Source organism: Vulpes vulpes, chromosome 12 (genome assembly GCF_048418805.1).
Source record: "Vulpes vulpes isolate BD-2025 chromosome 12, VulVul3, whole genome shotgun sequence".
In the NCBI taxonomy this organism is placed as follows: Eukaryota; Metazoa; Chordata; class Mammalia; order Carnivora; family Canidae; genus Vulpes; species Vulpes vulpes.
In genome coordinates this window covers 100,331,542-100,357,209 of record NC_132791.1, presented here as the reverse complement: position 1 = coordinate 100,357,209, position 25,668 = coordinate 100,331,542, and the positions used below count along the sequence as shown (strand labels likewise).

Here is a 25,668-nt window from a genome sequence, read left to right as displayed (position 1 = left end):
AACACTTTCTTTCTTTTTTTTTTTTTTTTGGAGAAACACTTTCTAACATCAAAACTCATGATAAATCTATAATCCTTAATATAGTGTGGCATTGATATATGGACAGAAATACACATCATAGAACAGGACTGACTGTCCCAAAATAAACCTTACATTTATGATCAATGGATTCTGACAAGGGTGCTGAGACCATTCAATGGGGCAAGAGCAATTTCTTCAGCAAATGGTGCTGGGACAACTGGGTTTCCACATGCAAAAGACTCAATTTGGATCCTTCCCTTAACACAAAAATTAACTCAAAGTAGATGATAAACATAAAGGTGAGGGATAAAACTATGAAACACATAGAAGAAAACATCAGTAAATCTTTGTGATGTTGGGGTAGGCAAGCCTTCTTAGACATTATATCAAAAGTACAAGTGACAAAAAAGGAGAAGAAAATGGCTGCAAAGTAGGAGGACCCTGGGCTCACCTCATTCCACGAATACAACTAGATAACTATCAAACCATCCTAAATACTCCAGAAATTGACCTGAAGACTGGCAGAAAAGACTCCAAAAATAAAGGCAGAGAAGAGGCTGCATCGAAGAAGGTAGAAAGTATGGGCATACAGTCTGGGAGACAGATTGTGGCCACCACGATCACAGAGAAGGAAGAGAAACAGACTAGCTCACAGGGAAGTGCACCGGGAAAATAAATCCCCAGAGCAACTGGCTTGGAAAGTGAGAGGGCCCAAGTTTCATGAGCTCTTGCAACTCACAAGTCTTAAAGCAAAGCCTGGAGTGTTAAAGGTCAGCAGGAATCAGACGATGGCAGCAGCGTAGGAGGAGCCTAGGCTTATCTCATCCCATGATTACAACTAGGTAACTATCAAATCATCCTAAATGCCCCAGAATAGACCTGACGACCGGCAGAACAAACTACAACTGAAGGTAGGGAAGAGGCCATAACAAAAAATGTAGGAAGTGCAGAGATGTGGTTTTGGAGACAGATCATGGCCCTTTGCAGCAGGGAGGAAGTCATAGTTGCAGACAAGGGTGAGAGACAGACTAGCACATATGAGGAAAACATCCCCATGGCAACTGGCTTGGAAAGCAAGAGAGGCTGAATTTTGTAAGTTTTTACATCTAGTAGGGTGGAAAGCTTAGAGTTTCACAGGTCAGTGGACTTGGCTGAGATAGACTCTGCAGGACATTATGCTGCTCTTGGAGAGAAGGCTGGCAAACAACCTGGATACAGCCTGGAAACAGGGATCTGAAGAGCACCTGGGGCACACACAGTAGGGGACTATTTGTTCACTTGGAATGTTCAAAAGACACCCCCCCCCCCCCCCCCCCCCGGGAACAAAGGAACTGGCAGGTGCCATTTCCCTCCCCTGCCCTTCAGCATAAACCACCTGTGGGAACCAACATAGCACCACCTCACTACTTAACTTGCTTATACCAAGCCCTGCCCCCCCACATTCCTGTGGAACCACCCTTCCCAGTGGTGCTAGCCTCAGTCCCAGTGCAGTGGGTCTCCTCCCCCAGAACACTAACCCAAACCCCTGCCAACACCATGTCTCTCCACCTGGGAGTTTTGCACAGCCTCAGCTGTGGCAGCAGTGGTAACAGGCCTCATTTCATAAGCAGACCAGATGACACCAAAGTTAAAATGTGCCATGTTCAGGCCAGGGACCACCTATTGCCCATAACCAGCAAAAATAACTGGCCTGAAGGATAAAGCAGCCAGGACAAAATAGCAGAGCATGTGCAGCGTCCACTGGAGACACTCTTGGACGTGCCAGGCCCTGGAGAACAGAAGACACTACACAGCAGGGTACTATAGGTCCTCTTCTACATAAGGCCATTACCCTCAAGAACAGGAGACAGAATTGTCTTTCCTAACACAGAGAAACAGGCACAGAGACTTAGAAAAAATTAGAAGACAGAAATTTGTCAGAAAGCAAAGAATAAGACAAGGCCATGGCCAGAGATCTAAGCAAAACAGATGTAAGTAACATGCCTGATTGAGTATTTAAAGCAATGATCATTAAGGATACTCACTGGACTTGAAAAGAGAGTGGAAGGTATCAGTGAGATCCTTAACACAAAGATTAAAAAGAACCAATCAGATGTGGTTTTGAAGACAGATTGTGGCTGCTGTAGTGGGGAGGGGGTTGCAGTTGCAGAGAAGGGCAAGAGACAGACTAGCACATATGAAGAAAACAAATCTTGCAATAGACAAGATTAGAAACATGCTTGATGGAATCAGCAGCAGGCTGGAAGAAGCAGAGGAGTGAATTAATGATCTAGAAGTCAGAGTAATGGAGCGTAATCAAGCTGAACAAAAAGAGAAAAGGAATTATGTAAAATGAGAATAGACTTCAGGAACTCAGTGAGTTCATCAAATGTAATAACATTTGTATTATATGAAACCAAGAATAAGAGAAAGGGAGAATTTATTTGAAGAAATAGTAGCTGAAAACTTCCCTAATCTGGGGAAGGAAAAAGGTATCTGGGTCCAGGAGGCACAGAGAACCCCCAACAAAATCAACAAAAGCAGACCCCCACCAATGTATGTTGTAATTAAATTGGCAAAATATAGTGATAAAGAAAAAAATTTAAAAGTATCAAGACAGAAGAAGACAGTAACACATGAAGGAAACCCCATAAGGCTAGTAGGGAATTTTTCAGCAGAAATGTAGCAGGCTAGAAAGCAGTGGCATGATATATTCAACATGAGAAATGAGAAAAATTTGCAGCCAATAATACTCAACCCAGCAAGACTATCATTCAAAATAAAAGGAGAGATAAAAAGCTTCCCAGACAAAGAAAAACAAGAAGAGTTCACGACCACTACGCCAGTCATGCAAGAAATAATTAAGGAGACTCTGAGTGGAAAGGAGAGACAAAAAGTGACAGTGTGAAGGTAGGAACATAAAAGCAATAAAAATGAATAATTCTGTAAAAAAATAAGTCAATGAACTCATATAAGAAAAACGGTATGTGACACTATATACCTAAAATGTGGGGTGGGTAGGAGTACAGAATGGGTTCAAACTTAAACGACCATCAACTTTGCACAAGATGTTATATACAAAAACCTAATGGTAACCACGACTCAAAAACCACTAATAAAAATGCAAAGAATAAAGACATAGAAATCCAATTATATCACTAAAGAAAACCAAGTCATGAAAGAAAGACAAGAAAGGATTAGACAAAATCTTCAGAAACAACCACAAAACGAGTAATAAAATGTCAATAAATACATATCTATCAATAATTACTTTGAATGTAAATGGACTAAATGATTCTATCAAAAGACACAGGGTGACAATCGATAAAAAGCAAGACCCATCTATATGCTGCCTAAAAGAGACTTATTTTAGTCCTAAAGACAACCACAAATTCAAAGTGAGGGGATAGAGAAACACTTATCATGTGTATGGATGTCAAAAAAAAAAAAAAAAAAGCCGGTGTAGCAATATTTATTTGAGATGAAAACAGACTTTAAGACAAAGGCTGTAACAGGAGACAAAGAAGGACACTATATAATAATAGAGGAGACAATCCAACAAGATATAATAATTCTACAAATTTATGCACCCAACTTGGGAGCACCCAAATACATAAAAGCAGTAAATAACAAGCATAAAGAACTAATTGATAATACACAGTAATAGTGGGGGACTTTAACACCCCACTTACATCAATAGACAGACCACCTAAACAGAAAATCAACAAGGTAATAAAGGCTTTGAATGGCACACTGGAACAGGTGGATTTAACAGATATATATTCAGAACATTCTATCGTTAAACAGCAGAATAGACATTCTTCTCAATTGCATACGGAACACTCTCCAGAATAAATCATATATTAGCCCACAAAACAAGCCTCAACAAATTCAAAAACACTGAAGTCATATGATGCATCTTTTCTGACCACAAGGCTATAAAACAAGAAGTCAACCTCAAGAAAAAATGTGGAAGTAACACAAATATATGAAGTTAAACAACATGCTACTAAACAATGAATGGGTCAACTGGGAAATCAAAAAACTAAAAAAGTACACATAAACAAATGAAAATGAAAATACAAGGAGACAAAAATCTTTGGTATGCAACAAAAGTAGTTCTAAGAAGGAAGTATATAGAGCAATACAGGCCTACCTCAAGAAGCAAGAAAAACCTAAAAAAACAAAAACAAAAACACAAAACCCCAACCCTAAATATACTTAAGGGAGCTAGAAAAAGAAAACAAAATCTAAAACCAGCAGAAGGAAGGAAATAATAAAGATTAGAAAAGAAATGAATAATATAGAAACTAAAAAAGTAATAGAACAGATCAATGATACCAGGAGCTGCTTCTTTGAAAAAAAAAATCAATAAAACAGACTTATCAGCAAAAAAAGAGAAAGACTCAAATAAATCAAATCACAAATAAGAGAGAAGAAATACCCAACAGCACAGAAATACAACTATAAGGGAATATTATGAAAACACTGTATGCCAACAAACTGGACAACCTGGAAGAAATGGATACATTCCTAGAAACATATAAACTACCAAAACTGAAACTCCCAAAAAGCAAAAAGTCCAGTACCAGATGTCTTCATAGGTGAATTCTATCGAGCATTAAAAGATGAGTTAATACATATTTTTCTCAAACTACTCCAAAAAATAAAAAAGGAAAACTTCCAAATTAATTTAATGAGGCCAGCATTATCCACTAAACAAATACCAGATAAAGAAATGATTAAAAGAACTACAAGTCAATATCTCTGATGCAAAAATCCTCAACAAAATACTAGCAAACAGAATCTAACGATACGTTAAAAAAATCACTCATGATGATCAAGTGGGATTTATTTCTGGGTTGCCAGGGTAGTTCAATATTTGCAAATCAATTAACATGATACATAACTCAATAAGAGAAAGCACAAGAACCATATGATTATTTTAACAGATCTAGAAAAAACATGACAGAGTACAATTTCCATTCATGATAAAAATCTTCAACAAAGTGTTTAGAAGGAACACACCTCAACATAATAAAGGCCATACACGAAAAACCCACAACTAACATCATCCTCAAGTGGGAAAAACTGAGAACTTTTCCCCTAAGGTCAGGAACAAGACAAGGATGTCTTTTTTTTTTTTTTTTGCCACTTTCATTTAACATTATTACTGGAAGGCCTAGACACAGCAATCAGACAACAAATAGAAATAAAAGTCAACTAAGTAAGGAAGGAAGAAGTAAACTTTCACTATTTACAGACGATATGACACTATATATAGAAAACCTGAAAGACTTCACCACAAAACTGCTAGAACTGATACACAAAATCAGTAAAGTGGCAGGATACAAAATCAAGGTACAGAAATCTGTTGCATTTCTATATACCAATAGTGAAGCAGCAGAAAGAGAAATTAGGGAATCAATATAATTTACAACTGCACCCAAAATAATAAGTTATCTAGGAATAAACCTAACCAAAGAGGCGAAAGACCCTTATACTCTGAAAACTATAAAACGGTGATACAAGAAATTGAAAATGACACAAAGAAATGGAAAGACATTCCATGCTCATGGATTGGAAGAACAAATATTGTTAAAATGTTTATACTATCCAAAGAAATCTACACATTTAATGCAATTCCTATCAAAATACCAATAGCATTTTTCACAGAATTAGAACAAACAATCCTAACATTTGTATGGAATCACAAAAGACCTCAATAGCCAAAGCAATCTTGAAAAGAAAAAGCAAAGCTGGAGGCATCACAATTCTGGACTTCAAGTTATATGACAAAGCTGTAGTGATCAAAACAGTGCGGTGCTGGCCTGAAGACAGACATATACATCCCTAGAACAGAACAGAAAACCCAGACATAAACCCACAACTATGTGGTTGATTAATTTTCAACAAAGCAGGAAAGAATATTCAATACAAAAAAAGACAGTCTCTTCCATAAATGGTGTTGGGAAAACCGGACAGAAACATGTAAAACAATGAACTGAATCACTTCCTCACACCATATAGCAAAACAAATTCAAAATGGATTAAAGCCCTAGATGTGAGACCTGAAACCATAAAAATCCTACAAGAGAACACAGTAGCTTCTTTGACATCGGCCATAGTACCCTTTTCCTACACAGGTCTCCTGAGGTAAGGGAAACAAGAGCAAAATAAACTACTGGGATTACACCGAAATAAAAAGCTTCTGAACAGCGAAGGAAACAATCAACCCAACTAAGATGTGACCTACAGGAAGAGAGAAGATATTTGCAATGATGTATTTGATAAAGGGTCGGTATACAATATATATAAAGAACTTATACAACTCAACACCCAAACACCAAATAATCTAATTTAAAAAATGGGAAGAAGACATGAACAGACATTTTTCCAGAGAAGACATAGATATGGCCAATAGGCACATGAAATGATGCTCATCACTCATGAGGTATCACTTCATACCTGTCAGCCCGTCAGAAAGGCTGAAGTGAACAACACAAGAAACAGCAGAAGGTGAGAATATGTAGAAAAAAGGAACCCTCCTGCGCTGTTGGAGGGGATGCCAGCTGTGCAGCCACTCTGGACAACAATATGCAGCTACCCTGTGATCCAGCAACTGCACTACTGGGGATTTACCCCAAAGAAAACAGAAACACTAATAAAGGGATAGGTGCACCCCTAAGTTTACTGCATTATTTAAAATAGCCAAATTATTTCTATATAGCCAAGGGCCCATCAACTGATGAATGGATACAGATGTGGTCTGTATGCACGTAGATATATGCAATGGGATGTTATTCAGATGTAAAAATGAATGAAATCTTGCCGTTTGCAATGACTTGGATAGAGCCGGAGTACCATGCAGGGCGAAATAAGCCAGAGAGAGACAAATACCATATAGTTTCACTCATATGCGGGATTTAGGAAACAAAACAAAGGAGCAAAGGGGGAAAAAAAAAGGAGAGAAACCAAGAGGTAGACCCCTAAGAATAGAGAACAGGGTGCTGGTTATCAGAAGGGAGGAGGTGAGGGGAGGTTAAATAGGTGATGGGGATTAAGGAGTGCACTGGTCAAGGTGAGCACCAGGTGACGTGTGGAAGTGTTGGTTCCCTACGTTGGACTCACGAAACTAACATCACACCGCGTGTTACTGCACTGGAATTAGAATTAAAGCTAAAAAAAAAAAAAAAAAAAAAAAAGAAAAAGCAACAAGATAAAACTTGATAAATTAGGCTCCATAGAAACTAAAAACTTCTGTGCCGCAACCTAGAGCATCAAGAAAGTAACAAGCAACCCAGAGAATGAGGGGACGCTTGACACGCAGTGCGGTGGCGGGAATCAGTAGGATGGACGGCACCAGGCACTGGGGGGGATGTGGAGAAACTGGAATCTTTATACCCTGCTGGTAGGAAAGTAAAATGGAACAAGTCGGTTTACAGACAGTCTGGCAGAGGGTAACCATCTGAGCTAGCAATTCCCCTCCTAAGACTATACCCAAGAGAAATTAAAACATATAGAAACTCATATGTGAATGCTCTTATTAGGTAAAAAGTAGAAACCACGTGAATGGCCATCCGACGAGGAGCAGACAGAGAAAATGGGGTATATTCACAGGATGAAATACTGTCTAACCACCACATGAAGTGACGTACTGGAACATACTGCAGCACGTATGAGCCCTGCAAACGCTACGCTAACTGGCAAGAGCAGCCGGTCACAAAAAGCCATATTCATATGGTTCCGTTTATGGGAAATTTCCAGAACAGGCAAATCATAGGGTTGGAAAATCATGGAAGGTGCCCGGGTGGCTCAGTGGGTGAAGCATCTGACTTCTGCTCAGGTCCTGGGATGGAGCAGGGACGGTCTGCTTGTCCCTCTCCCTCTGCCCCTCCCCTGCTCATGCTCTCTCTGTCAAATAAAATCTTTAAAAAAGAAAAACAAAAAAGAAGAGATGGGAGGGAAGGAGAGGGAAGAGGATGAAAGGAAAGGAAACCACGGAGACAGAAAGTAGGATGCTGCTCGTCTGTGGCCGGGAGGGGCGGCTGGGAAGGTTCCTCCAGGGTCCAGTGTTCTGGAGCTGGCTGTGTAGATGGCTGCACAACTCTGTCGACACAGTGAAAGAAAATTCACTGAACTGTGCATACTTCTTGCCTTGTAGACAACACAGTGTGGCAGGTGAGCTTCATCTGCGTAAAACTTTCAAGAACAACAACAACAAAAGGTAACCTAAAGCTTAAACTTTTTTGCAAGCTTGAAAAAGTGAGACTTAAAAAGAAAAAAGAAAGAAAAAGTGAGACTTCACGTACAGATCAAGGGTCCTCGGATCACTGAAAAGCACCAAACTGGGGCAGCCCAGGTGGCTCATGGTTTAGCGTCGCCTTCAGCCCAGGGCGTGATCCTGGAGACCCGGGATCGAGTCCCAGGTCGGGCTCCCGGCATGGAGCCTGCTTCTCCCTCTGCCTGTGTCTCTGCCTCTCTCTCTCTCTCTCTCTGTGTCTCTCATGAATAAAGAAAAACTTAAAAAAAAAAAAAAGCACCAACCAAACTGTGGTTCCACTTCTCTCTACACTGCGTCTCAGGAAGGTTCTGAAGATGGTGCATTAGCCCTTAGGTGAGTGGTCATTTCTGGTTAATCTGTCACCTGCTCAAAAGAGCGCGGCCTCACACAGTGACTCCCGGTGGGTGAGGGTGGTTGGGGGCTAGAGTCCCCCGAAGTCCTCCCATCAGACAGGGCTGCCCCGGCCGGCGGAGGCTGTCCTCCTGGGCGTGCGGAGCTCTCTTCCTCGCCCTCCCTGCTTAGCTTTGAGAATCTGGCTCTCGGGCCCCTCCCGAGTTCATCTCAACCACCTAGAAGAAAGCACTGGACTTTTCCCACCACAGTTTTATCTGTTGAGAATTTCCTGCGAATGGCCCCATACGGTGCGCGAGCTTTCGCGCAGGCCTCCCTTCACCCCGTGAATGCTCCTGAGGTTCACCCAGCTGGTCCCCGTCTCCCCCTCACCGCACCCCTGCACGTGCCCTTCCTGTATTCTGCTGATGGATACCTGGGCCATCTGCAGCGTTTGGCCCTCATGTTTTCAGTCCTCTTGCTTATATACCTAGGACTGGAATGGCGGGGTCAAAGGGTACTCGTGTGTTTAGTTGTATTTTTTTTTGCTTTTGTTTTTTTTTTTTTTAAAGGCTTTTCTTGTCACTGTACCGTTTTATACCGCCAACAGTGTGGGAGGCTTCTAGTTTCTCTCCAGTCTTGCCAACACTCGGTATTTCTAAGTCTTTAATTTTCTCCATCCTGGCGGACGGGTAATGGTTTATTATGGTAGCGCTGACGGTCACTTCTCTGATCACTAATGATGCCGGCCATCGTTCATGTCCTGATTAGCCATTCTGATTCTCCTAGAAATCGAATTACCTGTATGCTAGACTTTCTGACATGGTCCCAGAGGTCTCCGGAGTTCTATTTATTATTTTTTTTCCAATGACTCTTTCCTCTGTTCTTTCTATGGGGTAATTTCTGTTGATTTACAAATATGCTGACTTTCTCTTTCGTCCTCTCTACTCTGCTGTTTGTTATTCACATCTAGAAGACTTCAAAAAATTCACATATTGTATTTTTCCATTCCAGAATTTCCATTTAGTTCCTTTTTTTGGGTTTCTATTTTTCTGGTGAGGTTTCCTAACTATTCATTCATTATGAGCATGAATAGTTCCTACATCACTGAACACAACTGTTTTAAAGTCCTTGCCTTCAAAATCCAACATCTGCGTCATCTCAGGATTGGTCTCGGTTGTTTGCTTTTCTATTGAGGATGGGTCATATTTTTCTGTTTTATTTCATTTGTGCATTTCATGTAAATTTCGATAATTTCCTGGACACTGTCAATATTATGTGGGCTCTATAATATGTTCCTACAGAGGACTGATCTTTTGTTTTGTTTTAGCAAGTAATTAACTTATTTGGATTCAGACTGAAAATTCTTGGCTCTTGGGCAGCCCTTCAAGTCTTACTGCAGTTCTTCCAGCCTAACTGGGCTGGTTGGAGGAGACTATGACCAGGCAGCAGTAGGTCACGGGTCAGCTGGTGATTTCTGCAGTGTATACATTTGTGGCTCTTGTTTTCTGCTCTCTGGGATACCTCACTTCCCTGTAATTGTGGTGGAAGCCTATTCTTCAAGCCAGAAACATAGCAGGTTTTGTGAAATTGTAGGCATTCCTCGGCCTGCCTCGGGGCTAAAATCTGTAAGAAGTGAAAAATTCCTCAAGTGCCCTTTCCTCCAGAATCACTCGCTCATGGCCGTCCTCCAGTATCTTCAGGTTTTTGTGTTTACACTTATGATTCTTCTATATTATGCATGATTACAGTTATCTGCTGGGAGGTGGCCTGATAGAAACTCCCTCAGCCAGTACTGGAAGGAAATCGGCCAGTACTTTTTTAAGAACACATTCGCAACGCTCGAGGTCACTGCAGTCCACAGGTAGTAGGTGACTCTCCCATATGCTGCATACCTGGGCTGCTCTCGGTTTGGTCATACGCACACCAAGAAGTATCTGGCTTATGGAAGTTATACTTGCTATTATGACCATGTGACTTCAATAACTACGACATAAACCAATGGATCGTGAGTGCAAAGAGACGGTGGTCATTCCTATGAAAATTGCATTGAATGGTTTGAAAAGATTTATTAAGAGTTAAATGCTAAACATTTCCTGCGAAATTGAATTGCATGAAGATAGTTGTAAACTAAAAAACAAAACAAATCACGTAACTTTAGAAGGAATCTGCATTCAGATGTCACAAGAGTCATGAGGGTCTTGCTCTGCTCTAAAGAAACAGAAGCCCTATAAAAATCGTAGACAATATATATAAGATACGATGGTAGATGATAAATCAGCAGATTCATCAAAACAACAAAAACAAAAACAAGCCCCAAACCTGTCCGTATATCATAAGGTCGATAACTAAAAATACATGTCTATGTTCTAAATGAAATAAAAGTTCAACACGGGACTGACTGATTTTGGTACCTGTAATGCTCCATTTTTGCTGAAGGATGAAACACACTGCATCAGCCGACTTAGCTCTTCAGAAACGGCTTCCACCACCCTGGATAGAACTCGAGGTACCAATTCTTTGGAAATCGTGAACACCTGATGGAAGGGTTTAAAGTAAGAAGTGATGCATTGAGGGAACACTTCCTGACTTGAATTTGTTAGAAACAAACAAACAAAAATGCACAAAACACAGCAAGTCACAGGTCTTCTAAGTCCTATTTTTAAAGGATGGTTATTATGAGTGAAAGGAAGTTACAGACTTCTACTTCAGTTGTATTGAGTGATTGATGCCAAAACTAATCCTCTTAAAAATATTGGCAAATATAATTCTGAAAGGTATTATTGATGCTGACAAACTAAAAATAATTTCAAAGATTTCTTCTTCTTGCCCTTTTCACAAAAAGAAATATTATTTCTAAAAGGGAAGTTATATAAATAAAAACATGCTGTGCCAGGTTTTTGTTTTGTTTTGTTTTTTTCTTTTTTTCTTTTCTTTTACCACAATTAATAGAAAAACATACTGGGTCAGACCGTTCTTAGATTAAAACCAACACCGTATCATATTGGGGACTTTATTGTGTATTGGACAACAAAGTCCCCAATTCCACTATTTGCTGAATGAATGAATGAATGAATTTTTAAACATTTTATTTATTTATTCATGAGAGACACAGAGAGAGGCAGAGACACAGGCAGAGGGAGAAGCAGGCTCCAGGCAGGGAGCCTGACGGGGACTCAATCCTGAGACTCTGGGGTCACGCCCTGAGCCAAAGGCAGATGCTCAACTGCTGAGCCACCCGGGCATCCCAGTACTTGCTGAATTTTATAGATATTTCACTTGACATAAAACATCATTTCTAAACTTTGAATTTTGATATTTTCAGGCTAAGAGCTATTATATTTGAAAATATGGTGAAACATTTTACTATGCTGATTTATAAATCTGTCAAGTTAAGATCATGTGGGAAATACTAAATAATAAACATTATGAATGAAATTCTACTTTCAGTCGCCGAGATAAATTAAAAGGGGGTTTGAAAACCCTAATACAAATCATGGTTCCTGAGAGTGGACGTTAATAAAAGCTGCCTCTTTAAGGAATCACCAGCATCACTGCAAATGCCTACATATTTTATGATTCCTCTGAGCACCACCATCCATCTACCACAGAAATGCTTTCACTGGCTGATGATTTAATTCTATACCCTAATTTTACTAGAAGCTAACACTACGAAAGCATTTGTGTATCTCTGATAAAATCATTAAAAAATGTATGTGATAAATTCTTGCTACAGTCAAATAATATATACATTTTATTTTTGGGCACCTGGGTGCCTTCGACTCAGGTCACGATCCCGGGGTCGGTGACCATCCCTCTCCTCCCTGCTCATGCTCTCTTTCACTCTCTCTCTTTCTCAAATAAATACATAAAATCCTAAAAAAAAAAAAGACTGTATTTTTATAGAAGAATGTGTAGATTTTTCCCTTACGAGGAAATGAAAACTGTAATATACTACATTTTGCTTTCTGCTCTAGTTGCTTTAATCCTAGAGCCAAATTTGGGAACGAGGCAGCAGTCTGTTTCCTTTGGTTACTCTTCTACCTTTGCCTTGATTATCCATGTTTTCCCAGTTTACCTTGACAACCTCTGATCATTGTGGGTAAGGACAATGGTATAAACCAAATCCACCTCTCAGGCCCCTACAGCTCAAAAGGCACTCGCAGCAGTGGAAACTATCTAATGATAACCTCTCGCTGGGCCCCGTGCTATCTGGTCACCCATCGGTCTATGAGCCATAACAACTCTGAAAGTCCTGGCAAAGCAGTGAGTAATGGCTTGTGAGATTAGCGAGGCGGGAGTCGCAGTGGTGATAATGGTGGAGGCTGCGCTTCTTTTGATGTTACTGAGAAGAGTCCTTCTAAGAAGGATGTTAACAAAGGAGGTTCATGTTAAGCTTCAGATGATGGTGCTTCGGGTGAAGCTGAAGGCAAGGTGAGCGTGAACCAGAAGCACCAGCATCTACGTGTCCCTAAGTCACCGCTGATAGGACCCCTGCACCTGTCTCCTAGCCTCAGCCTGCCCTCTCGGCCCAACCTTCCAACGAGTCTAGTTTTCTGGAATCCCAGCCACCATGTAAGGACGCGCTGCTACGCGAGTAAGACACCGACGCTTGTTTGTATCCTGGGTAAAAAGAGGTCGATGAATTCTCCAATGTAAGGGATTTAACATTCCTTTCAACCCAAGATAAGGAAAAAACATCTTTTCAATCTCTCTTCTCCTTACCTTTTGAACATTAATGAATTTGGTTTTAAGCACAATTTCAGAAAAAAAAAATTCTCATAGTTAAAAAGCACGTGCGTGTGTGCACGCGTGAGAATCGAGCCGTACTGTATTTATAGTCAAGATACATTCTGAAGGGAAAAAAGACCATAAAACCCATCAAATTTGCCTCTTTTTATTTTTTTCCAGTTACCCACATTTCTTAGGAACATCTAATGACAGCTTACCTCTGCATGCACAGCAATTATATTCACCAATGCTTCTTTTAAATAGTTTCTGACACCTGAAATCAAGATAAGGGAGGGGAAAAAAGGCATTTAATGGAAACAAACTCCCCGTCTCCCTTGATGGCATTACTGTGCACTGTACTACTGTCTTAGAGTTTTCTAAGAAGAAACAGAAAGTAACACTACCACTGTCTATTTCCTTTTGAGGACCAAATGGTAAAAGGACTATTTTCGTACAGGTTAAAAAAAAAAAATAAAAAGTTAAATTAGCCATTTTCTTTCATTGTTTTTCCATTTCTGTCATTATTTCTCTGAAATTGATGGCCAGTGTGTTTCAAAATTGAAATTTAAGATTCTCCTTCAGTTTCTTCATGAATGTGTGTGTGTGTGTGTGTGCAAACAGTACAGACACACATTAGCAGACCAAAAAAAAAAAAAAAAAAAAAGATATTTACCAAAGCTTACAAAAGCTAAATACCTATTATAGCATTTTACCTCCAAAGGTAAAAATTAAGTTATGCAGAATGACCATTTTGATCTTAAAACATTACTTCTGTGAGAAACTTGGAACAAAATCAGTCTGATTCTGTAAAGCAATTTAAAGACTGGACAAAATACAGGATTTCAGGACAGTAGAGAATTAACAAGCACTACTGCACTCAAAAGCCAGGGTGCACAAGACCTAATAGTACAGGAGTCTGAAGTCAGATTATCTTTTCTTTTTTTTTTTTTGAGATTTTATTTATTGATTCATGAGAGACACACAGAGAGAGGCAGAGACACAGGAGGAGGGAGAAGCAGGCTCCATGCAGGGAGCCTGATGTGGGACTCAATTCCAGGACCCGGGGTCATGTCCTGGGCCGAAGGCAGCGCTAACCACTGAGCCACCTGGCGGTGGGGGGTCCCCTAAAGTCAGATTATTTTGGATCAAACCCGCTTCATCACCTACAGGCCATGGCTTCTGGCGAGGGGACAGAGAGGCCAGTTCTCTCCATCAGAGCACGAGGACGCGCCTCGCTGGCAGGCTTGCCGTGGGCAGGACGGGAGACAGTGCACGTCGTCAGCCCTGGTGTCCATGGGGCTCATTAGGAGCTTGCCTCATTTTATAGGAGGAAAAATGTAAACCCAAGACGAAGCTCTACCGTAACTATAAGGAAGCCATTTTTCCTTGGAGTGGAACACTACTCCGGGGTGCCTGCCAGGGTTAACTGCAAATAACGGAGACTTTCCTTTCCGCAGAACAGAGAAAATCCCGCTGTGCTGTAAGATCATGGATGTTAACAGTAACGATCTTAAGGAGAATCTTCTTCCGTTAAGGTCATCTAAACTACTGGTTATTCAGAAACATTGGGATTGGGGATCCCTGGGTGGCGCAGCGGTTTGGCGCTGCCTTTGGCCCAGGGCGCAACCCTGGAGACCTGGGATCGAATCCCACGTCGGGCTCCCTGCATGGAGCCTGCTTCTCCCTCTGCCTGTGTCTCTGCCTCTCTCTCTCTCTGTGACTATCATAAATAAATAAAAATTAAAAAAAAAAAAAGAAACGTTGGGATTAACGGCCAAGACGTAGAATCAACTTTCCGAACTGACGCTTTCCGAGTCGAGTACGCAGCTAGCTCTTGAGTCGCTCGCGGGCTGCGTACACACAGGTGCACTGTTTTGCTTTTGAGGAGCCAATTCACATACACTGCTTAGGGACCTGGGGGTTCAGGTGTTCTTGTTTTGGCCGGTGGGAAAATTAAGAAAACTGTCGAAGAGCAAAAGGATGGAATTCAGAAATCAGTCGAAGCCAAGTAACTGCGAGGTGACAAGTCTCACCCGGGAGGCAGAGAGAAAAGTGTCAGGAGCCTTTTGTTAAGTGAAAGTGAGGTGAGCTACCACTGTGCGCGCGGCCGGGCGGGCCGGGGGCCCACGGCAGAGCCCTTGCCGTGGGTTGTCCACCTGCGTAGAGTGAGGCCAAAGGGAGGCCTGGCTGGGACATTGCCCGGCAGCCAGGGCCGCCGCCCGCAGGCCCCCTCCTCCCTGCTCCCAGAGGGAAGGGCTCTGGGCCTCCGACGGTCGCGGGGGCACAGTGTGAGGGGCCGGCTCATGGGTGCACACGGTCCACACGAGGGAGCGCGAACGCGGATGCGCCCCTCGCACACACTCGCTGAGAATATAGGCGCAACCTTAGGCCGGTGGGGATACGAGGAACTAAGGGTAAGAGGTGCAACAGTCTCAGCTCTTTGTGAGAACCAGGGTTCCGCCGATGCTGCTGTCTGAACAAACGTCAGGAGTCCGAGGGCTTAGCAAGTTTCTAGCAACGAGGACTGGAGGTGTGAGGGCAGCTCTTAGCTTCTAACATTCTTCAATGTAAAAGAGAAGAGTGGGGCCACGGTGCTGACTAAAAAGCAGAAAATTAAACTTAGAATAAAGCAAGCCAGTGTCACATGCTATCAACTCAACTCCCACTCTGACCCTGATAGGAAAAACATTTCCTGGCAAGAACCCATCAGACTGAGCATTACTAATAAAAAACCCTGTAAGAGAGATAAATCCAAATTACTCAATGTAACTCTAGAGACAAAGCTGTGAATAATAAGAATAAAAGCACAAGATACTTTCAACTATTACAACTGTGTTGCTGTTGATAAAAAATTTGAAAACAAAATCAAGCTTCCTGTTTTGGGGTGACCACAGGTTTCACAAGGATAATATGTTAGAAGGAACACAAGGCCTCAACCTGAATAAATTGAGAAAAAAAAATTGTACCTCTCGGGGACTTAATTTTTATGAATAGGACAAAATGAAATAATTGTAGCCCCCTCCAAAAAAAACAAGGGCGACCGCTTTAAGAGATAAATGCTAATGTTGGAAAAAAGAGAAGGGGAAAAAAAATCTGTGGCCCTAGGGATGAAGAGAAAGAGAGCTCCTGGGCAAACCACATGTCGGGTCAGTAAAGGTTCACAAAGACGGCGTTAAATGGAACGTGCCGGAAACGGGCATGTTTAGTTGGAGGCGGGAGACTTGTGAAATATCATCCTAACCCTCCAAAGCAGTGCATGTGCTGGTGTTAATGACGATAAAATGTGAAAAACGAAGAACAGGTCACTGATTGCCTGTCTCCAAAAAGCTACCCGTTGTATTAAATACAGGGAACGGTATTTTAATTTTTTACTTTTTTATATTTTTACATACTGGGTTGAAATTGTTAGTTCTGAGGGAATGGCTGGTAGTTCTCAGTAAGTCACTTAACATCACTTTGTTGGGCTTCTACTTCATGGTGGACCCTGACAGGCACGTATCAGAGGTAGGGACATTGGGTCCCTCAAGTGTATGTCCCCGGTATGTGTCACGACCCCTCAGTGTCCGTTACTACGTTTCACCCCAACCTGCTGGTATTCACACGTGTTTGACTTGTATGTCGCAAATGTGTGGTATGAAATGAACGGTTCTAGATCGTAAAAAAAAAAAAAAAAAAAGAAAAGAAAAAAAATCCTTGTAATACGATCTACGCTAACCTGTGAAACATTTACTTGCAATTTCAACTTTTTTAAGTTCTTGAAAGGTCAAAGAATATATTCAGGAGGGCGGAGGCAGGGCGCCGGACCCAGAGACTGCCGCGTCCGTGTCTAGGGCCTGAGGTCTGAAGGTTCATAAGCATCAAGCAGATAGGATCTCTGTGGTCTTCCTACCTAAGAATCTCAGTTCCTTTCTCTCCACTCCGGGCCACAGGCTGTCGGTGGCCTCGGAGCCGCAGCAGCACCGCACGGTCCGCGCCGGCCTGCCCTCTGGCTCCCACTCACTCGGCTCCGCGCGGAGGCCTCCAGGTGCGTCTGGAAAACTGAACCCCGACGAGGCCCTGGGCCTTGAGTGTCTGCTGACTTTTCTGTCTTAAAACGTTGTCCCCGAGCCAGCCGTGGGAGGGCGCGGGTCCCCAGCAGCGCGTGCTCGCGTGCTGCGAGGCCGAAGGAGCCGCCAGAGCGCGGCTGACGTCGGGCAGCAGCCTCTCGCGGAGGCTGCGGTGGCAGATTTGCTCTTTTCCGACCTGGGAGAGCAAAGCGCACGGAAATCATGCCGAAGGACACGGGCTCAATTACTCGGAGTTGAAGCACCACGGCTTTGGGCCTTGCCCAATGTGAAGCCGGGCCTTGCCTGCGCGCGGTCGGCCTCAGTGCGTAGGTGAGGCCCGCAGGGCGGGAAGGGCGTCGCGGGGATGCTGGTGGGTCCTGGCGTCAACAGGGGCCACAGGACATCGTGTCATCCACGTGGCTGCGGAGCTCCAGGGGACTGTGGCCCGTGCGGGCAGGACCCGGCTCTGACATTTGGCTTTCAAAGGTCCACGATGGTGACAGAGGGACCCTTTGGGGGCTGATTTGGGTGGTTCACACTTTCTTCCCACAACACTGATCCCAATTCAAGATTATTAACATTCACGGTTGATGATGACTTGTGAGTTCACTCGGTGACAGAGCACTTGACGGAAAGCCAGACGACTTGGGGTCGAAGTCCCGGCTTACCGATCGATACCTACGGATTCGGCCCCAGACGAACATCGGTTCACCCTTTAGACAACAGCCTCGTTTACAAATGTAGAGACGACGACGACTGTTCGCCAACAAGCTGTTGATGCTCGGGTGCACCTGCGGGTGGGCCCTGCCGGCTGGCGGGGGGCGCGGGGAGCACAGCCCAGGCCCCCACCGGGAGCCCACCTTGCTGCGGGGGCCAGTCTGTAGGTCACAACGCGGTACACGTACTTAGGCATTATTTTTTTTTAACAGAGACGTACACGGTTGGGTCAAGGTTCACCGTTTGTGTGTGCAGCACACCGGGAGGAGCGTGCACCTGGACCGGCCCGGCTGCCGGCCGCCTCCCGCGCCCCCGCCTTGCAGCCAGGGTCCCCTCGGGGGCCCCAGCAGCTCTGAGCGGCGGGCAGGCGTGCCAAGGGCCTGACGGCAGCAGGTGCCTGGATACAGTACCAGGCCCCGGAGACGTGCGGTCCCTGACATCTGCCTTTGGCTAGCGCCTCGCTCTCCTGGTTTACACAAGGTTCACCGAAAGTGGGAATTCCAGTGGCACCGTTTTGCCGCGCTTTGCATCGGTTTGGAAAGAGGGGCTGGACGTGACACAGAGCGCCGGCCAGCGAAGGCCTGGCTCCCGCGGGGACAGCCGAGGGATGGCCGGGGCCACCGGGGGGCAGGCGCCAAGCTCGAGCACACAGGCCAAGCCGCTCACCTGGGCCGGGTTTCTCAACAGCTCTCGTCCCTAAGCTATTTATTAAATGGCGTGACAGGTGTAAGGGGCCTGGCGACATCCGCTGCCTCCCCGTGGCCACCCCGGCCTCGGCTGCAGCTCCCACGGCTCCCAGCACTGCCCGGCCGGCTGCCATCCACCCTGCCCCGCCGCCAGCTGCACGGCGGGCACCGAGCCTCACTGTCCCCCCCCCGGGGGCTGCATGCCTGAGGCTGGGGCCCAGCAGTACTTAGAGCGAGGAAACCGAGGAAGGCCGGCAGCACGTACGCCTTGGCCGCCGGCAGCCCCCTGAGCCCCTCAGAAAAATTGGTGAGTGAATGAATGAGTGGACAGAGGCAGCAGGAAAACTAATGTATGCGGGGTCCTATGGTATAGGACTGTGTCGTGGGCCACCCCCAAAATGTAAATGCTTCAGTTTGTGAGTAAAGGAGATACTCTCCGCTGAAGCACGCATCTCTTACTTCTCATAGGATTCCAGGAAAAAAGAAAAAAAGAAAAAACAGTACTTACGAAATAATTTTTCAGGACCCCCCCACTTGAAAAATATGATTTGAACAGATTAAGTACAGCACAATGGCATATGCTGCCCAGTCTACGCACGTTTGTTTCCTTTCCCAAATACACTTTGTTTCTCCGGTTACACACTCAGGGAACAGAGCACTTCAAATAACAGACCTTCGCGTTTGCTGAGCGCTCACGGTGTGCCGGAGACCCCGAGAGCAGCTCTGACATGTGCGAACGTAAGGGACCCGCGGTGATGGGTGAGGGCACCAGGGTTTCGGCGGCGGCGCTAAGTGGGCCATAGATGCCGCATTCACAGGGCTACTGGGAAGTGAGCTGTCCCTGCGAGCAGTGGGCCCGAGGAGAACAAGGCAGGCTGACTTGCTTCTTGGAGTCACAGACGTTACAGGATCGTGAGGTGCTAATGGGTATTGTGTTTTTTTTGAAAAAAAGGTTCCCCTTAGATAAACCCCCACAACTTTCCAAGGGGATGAGAACGACTTCTAAGTATTTACAACATGTATCTCTTCTACTCTCTGAATATGAAATTAGGATGTGTCATGATATTTGACCAAAAAAGCGTCCCCACCCACACAGTATCAACCTAGACTACCACTTAGCAATTAATCTGGCGGCCCCGCGTGGAAATTCCCCGTGGAGAAAACAAAGCTCATCTCTGCTCTGAGCAGGAACCGGCACTTCTCCTCACAGGCTGGGCTTCCTGGAACTGGTCTGGACGACACACACCTCCTCCAGCAAGGAAGGTCCTGATTTTCATACGTGAAACTGGGAGAAGAAGGCTCTTCCCTTGCTCTGCGTGTCAGTTTCTCACGTGGATCTCACGGGGAGGGCACGTGGTCTAGGGATGCGCCGGCGACTAAAAATATGCGGAGGGACGGCTACGGCTCATGCCAGGCTCTCGCAGGGGCGGGATGCAGCGGTGACTCCCCCCACCCCCAGAAAAAGAACAGACCCACAAGAAATAAAGCCCCTCTACACTCAAACGGAGACACCAAGGGATTTAAGGAAACACGAGCTTCCTGCACGTGGGAGGGAGCCTTGCCCCGTCTCTAAAACAGCACAAGAGAGCAACTGCCTGAAAGAAACCCTAGGACCACGCTGGTTAAGCCCGGGCTTCTCCTGGGCGAGGTCCTCAGCACCACTCATGAAAACACGGTCCCCTGGCGTGGTGCAAGGACCCGAGGGCTGCCTCTGTGCCAATCTCACGGAGCAGTGCCCAGCACCAGCGATAACCTACGGCAGACAAGCACAGGCACGCGAGGAACCGGGTTTCCATCCTAGCTGGGAAATCGGACCTGAAGGTCTTCTCTGAGATATGGGAAAATTAAAAAGGGCCACATAAGCAGATCTGTTTCCCTTATAATTACTCTTCCTTCTTCTTACTAATTATTTGGATGAACCGTTAGGCGGATTTCTCTAAAGAGTGTCCACATGAAAAAAAAAAAAATGGAACAGTGAGCGTTTGAACACCAACCTTTCTTCTTGATTTTTTTATCTTGAAAAAGAAAAAAAAAAAAACATTAAATGCTCATTGAAAAGAATGAACACAACACAGAAGCGCATGTTTTCATAATAACAAGTAAGAGCCTGGGAAGCCTCTCCTCGCCCTTCTCCCCTCCTTGCGTGTCCTCCCAAATCTGCCCCCGTGGCTGTGAGCCCTCCACCCTCCCGGGAGGCCGCGCGACACACTCCTTGACACGGGCTCCCGCCTCGCCCTAGAACGCCACGGCCTTCTTCCATCCCGGGGCACACCCCCAGGGCCGCCCGCGACTGCACAGCGCGCGTGTGCCACGAGCGGCTTATTCTGTTATCCCTTCTGACTTATTTATTTTATTCTATTTATTCCTGACTCATTCTCCTACCGTTAGACAATCGCACCGCCTTTCAGGGCATCCCCTATAAAGCGTGCTGCGGTGAACACCGATCCTCGTGTTCTCGTAGGTTAATCCACATAAACCATCCTCCCAGAAGCGGAATAGCCGAGTCAAAGGTTTTCAGTTTGGACCAGTTCCACCAACCTGCCGCGTAAACATTCAAAGCCATACACAACTACAGGCCTTTCCACCTTAACCTGGATGCTCTGCTTACTACGATTAATAATAAGTGTCACACGCGCTCCTCGACTGTGAGGAGGACAAAACTTTCCACTGAAACCCTAATACGACATCTAAACCCAAACACTCAAGACATCCAAGGAGATTCACTGAAATCTAGGCAGGACCCCCGCTCCCGAGCTGTAGGAGGACCCTCTCAAGGAGCTAGAGAGAAGGGACCCTGCAATCACAGAAAACACCCGCTGTGCCATCTGGACCTACACCAAGAATGCAAACTTTTCCGTGAAGCATTTCCTGTCCTAAGTGAACAGACGACTCCTTTAAACAGCCCGGTGTCAAGGTATGCTGCCTAATGTTGTTTTGAAACCTGATACTCTTCGGTCAATACTATAGGAAATCAAGACTCTGGAAACTCTGGAGATACTACCTACTTTAAAAACCACATTTCCTGTTTTTAACCCCTGTGCCCTACATCGGTTATCAGTCCTAGTCTACAGATAAAAATAGATTGAAAAATACTATAAATATCCCACAATGTACTTTTTTTTGGGTCAAACTGAAACACTACATGAAAAAACTTCGGGGTATTTTTTTTTCTAAATAAATTATCTTTTCAATTGTACTCTGAAGACACATTATTGAAATTACTACCTATTGAAAAAAGGTAACCAGAAACTGTCGATACTGGCAGACAGACAGAAAGGTCTAAATACTCTGCAAGAAAATTAGCTTGTGTTGGAAACTGAAAGGGTTTTAAGTGCTAGGTCTTCACATTTTAGTATGATCAGTCCTAAATTGAGCTCTCTTCCTAGATAGATAAATGTCTTTTGCCATATGAGGAATTTTTAAAATGAACCCTTGAGGAGAGGATACCCTTCGTATGTAGTATAGGAATGAATGATCTCCACTTTTACAGTTTTTCTCTTCTTTCCCAAGATCTTTTTTTTTTTTTTCCTGGCTTTAATTAATATGATCTCCTAGCTTTTAAATATGAATTGGAAAACTCTGTTCTATGAAAAGAGAAAAATACTGCCAGCAGTGAAAAATAACAATAAAATTATTTCATGGCTTATGTTTTCCATTTGTTATATTCATAACAGTTTAGCATTCATATACACTAAGGACAAATAGCTTCCAAGACCCAAAAAATGAGCAATCACGTCTCCCATTTCAAAGTTAAAGTCTGATTGGTAAAATACATTATGAATTACATACACTAACATTATTCTGTGTTAGAATATTACAGTTTAGACATTTAGCGTAGAATATCAGTTTCATCATTTGAAACACGATATACTGTATTTCAGACCTAAAAATAGACATTTAATCAATTTAACATTAGCTGATAAATCAAACTCTGCTTCAATGTAGTCTTTGGCAGAAAAATTTTTTTTCATTAGAGGGCAAGTTCAATAAGCAAAGTGAAAGAGACAAGAAAATAAGATTCTATGTAAATGGATGCATTTTGCTTTATACTTGAAATGTTTCATCACATTTGTATATAACACTTCATAAACAGATGTGTATGTAGTAGCTGTTCAATTTCAAAATCTCAGGTTTTTTTTTTTTTTAATAAAATGACTTTGATTAAACCAAAACTAATAAATGCTCACAAGAAGCCAGGCTGAAGAACATGGCACCAGGGCCTTACGGACTGAGCTGGAATCCTGAGCTGGCTCCCCCAGTCAGCCCCGTGGGCCCCTGTGATTCACTGAGCGAACACCCAGAAGGTGCCCTCCCGCCGTCTGACCCACGACAGATGGTATGAAAACGCCGGGTAGTGCCATCCGTGGTACGGAGCAGCTGTTGCACCTCTACAGCTGGATTCACCATTGTGGGGCACAGCAAAGAGGTAATAAGGTAAAGTCCCTATTCTCAACATATGGTTCCATATACAACTTAAGAAATAAAATGTGATAATATGTTTCAGCCATTAAACTAAAACAAAGAAAAAAAGATGTTGAAATTAAAAACAATCAAGTTGTAATAAAACTGGAGAAAAAATATGAAAAGCCAATAGTTAACTTGGAGGTTAAAGTCATTTACGTAAGACATTTTTTAAAATCGAAGCACAACTGACAAAAAATATTGCATCAGTTTCAGGTGTACAATGTAGTGATTTAATAACGCTAAATATTATACTACGTTCATAAGCCTACCTACCATCTTTTACCATATAACACTATTAAAATACCACTGACTACATTCCCATGCTGAACCTTTCATCCCCATGACCTACTCATTCCATAACCGGAAGAAGCCTGCACCTCCCACTCCCCTTCATTCATTTTGTCTATCCTCCCATCCTTCTCCCTTCTGGCAAACAACAGTTTTTTTTTTCTTTTTTATTTATGGGTCTATTTCTGGTTGTTTTTAGATTCCACATATAAGTGAAATCCTATGGTATTTGTCTTTCTGTGTCTTGTTTTACGTAGCATAATATCCTTTAGGTCCATCCATGTTGTCACCTCACACAGGTCAGAGCAACTAGTATCAAAAAGACAAGAAATAATGTGTTGGTGAGGATGTGAACCTCGTGCTCTGTTGGTAGGCATGTAAGTTGGTGCCATGGCTGTGCAGAAACAGTATGGAGGTTCCTCCAAATATCCAAACTATGAGCTAGTAATTCTACTACTGGGTATTTACCCAAAGAAAACAAAAACACTAATTCAAAAGGACATGGATCCCTGCGTTTATTGTAACATGATATACAATAGTCAAGATACGGAAGCAACGTAAATATCCATCTATATATCCCAAGAAGATGTGGAATCCATCTATAGATGGATCTATAGATCCATCTATAGATGGATATCCCAATATCCCAAGAAGATGTGGAATGAAATTTTGCCATTTGTGACAAGATCTTTGAAATCTTTCAATAAGCATCTCTCAAGCCTAACTGTGTCACTTAAGCCCACCAAGCTCTCGGTTTTTAACTGCTGGAATGAAACTGAGGAAGCAGCAGGGCAACGTAGAAAGGGCTTGGATGCTGGCATCTCACTACACAAGCGGTTTTCATCCACAAGCCCACACTTCCATTATTTGGAAAACTGCTCTTAAAGTTTGTTGTCAAGGCTGCCAACTACAAAGGCACAGAAGGTCCAGAGCAGCAAGGTGCTGGAGCAGGACGGGTAGTAACAATCACTCGGTTCATTGCTAGGATTTTGTTTCTCTGAGTCTCTGTAACAAAAATCTTCATTCCAATATTTGAATTCTAAGTTGTTTTTTCTCTTGAAGAATGTTATTAACAATTATTCAGTTTTTCCACCTTCAGTATCAGTGTTTGCTCTTATGGCTCCACCACATTTGTTGCTTACGGAAGGCTCTGGTACAGTTTTATCCAAAATCAAATGCAATAACCCCTTTATTGTTCCTGGTACTTTTGACCATTTATTATAGTAACCTTTATAACTCCGCCATACTTTGAAATGCTACCGTGCAAGTCACTGGTTGTCAGGGAGACAGGAAAACTGGACACCCCAGCTGTCCTTCTGGCAAGCCACCACCACCCGTCTCTTCAGCGGGGTCGGACTGTGAGACCAAAGCTGTGAGCCGTCGCTCAGGGAAAGCAACGGCCCTCCCTCTTCTAACTGTTAGGTATGCCTCTGACAGAGAAAGGCACAAAGTTCTTTTTTAACCCAATTAGTTACAAAATATTAGGATATGCAAAATTGTATAGTATTGTTACCCCTCTAGTCCGCCCCTTATATGTCTCCAGTATGAATGATAAAGTTAGAATTTGGAGACAGACAAATAGCACCGAAGTCCTAAGGCTGGTATCCTAAATAAGTCTGATTCTTTTTCTGATTCTCCAAATTTTAAAATCTTACCCCAATGGTGTTGTTGGAAGGATAAAATGTGATAATGCATGTAAAAATAAGTTAAACTGTAAAATACTGTTATTTGAAAATGGACCAAAATGAAATATCTTAATAAATTTATCAAGTTTTCAATATGAACCAAAGCAAAATGATGTTGGGTATTTTATTTTTAATGCTACAAGCTTAAAAATGACAAAAATAAATGGGCCAGCGTTACATGTTTCCATTCAGTTATGACTAAACGGTATGTTACCAGGTTCTCTTTCATGCTGCTCCTAAGGCAGAGGACACACAAGAAGGCACCTACACTTCGAGAGGCATCCATTCACTAAAACGTTCGTTTGTTCAAATACACGTTGAGAATCCATTACGTACAGGGACTTCCTATTACAGGGACCCCCCTTGGTGACTTGCCATCAAGAGGCACAGTGCAGTAGTCTTCAAACTTTTTTGATTATGCAAGTTATAGGTAAAAG

General features: G+C 43.4%; 1 protein-coding gene across 15 annotated transcripts in view; it reads right to left on the bottom strand.

Moving 5' to 3' along the window:
- Positions 1 to 25,668, bottom strand: part of EXOC2 (exocyst complex component 2) — a 214,910-nt gene that overhangs the window by 5,107 nt on the left and 184,135 nt on the right. For all 15 annotated transcript variants that reach the window (XM_072729245.1, XM_072729255.1, XM_072729259.1 and 12 more), the window contains 2 exons: positions 13,564 to 13,619; positions 11,029 to 11,151 (listed from right to left, as the gene is read on the bottom strand). In XM_072729245.1, coding sequence (XP_072585346.1) covers positions 11,029 to 11,151; positions 13,564 to 13,619 — 179 coding nt within the window. The remainder of the gene's footprint in view (positions 1 to 11,028; positions 11,152 to 13,563; positions 13,620 to 25,668) is intronic.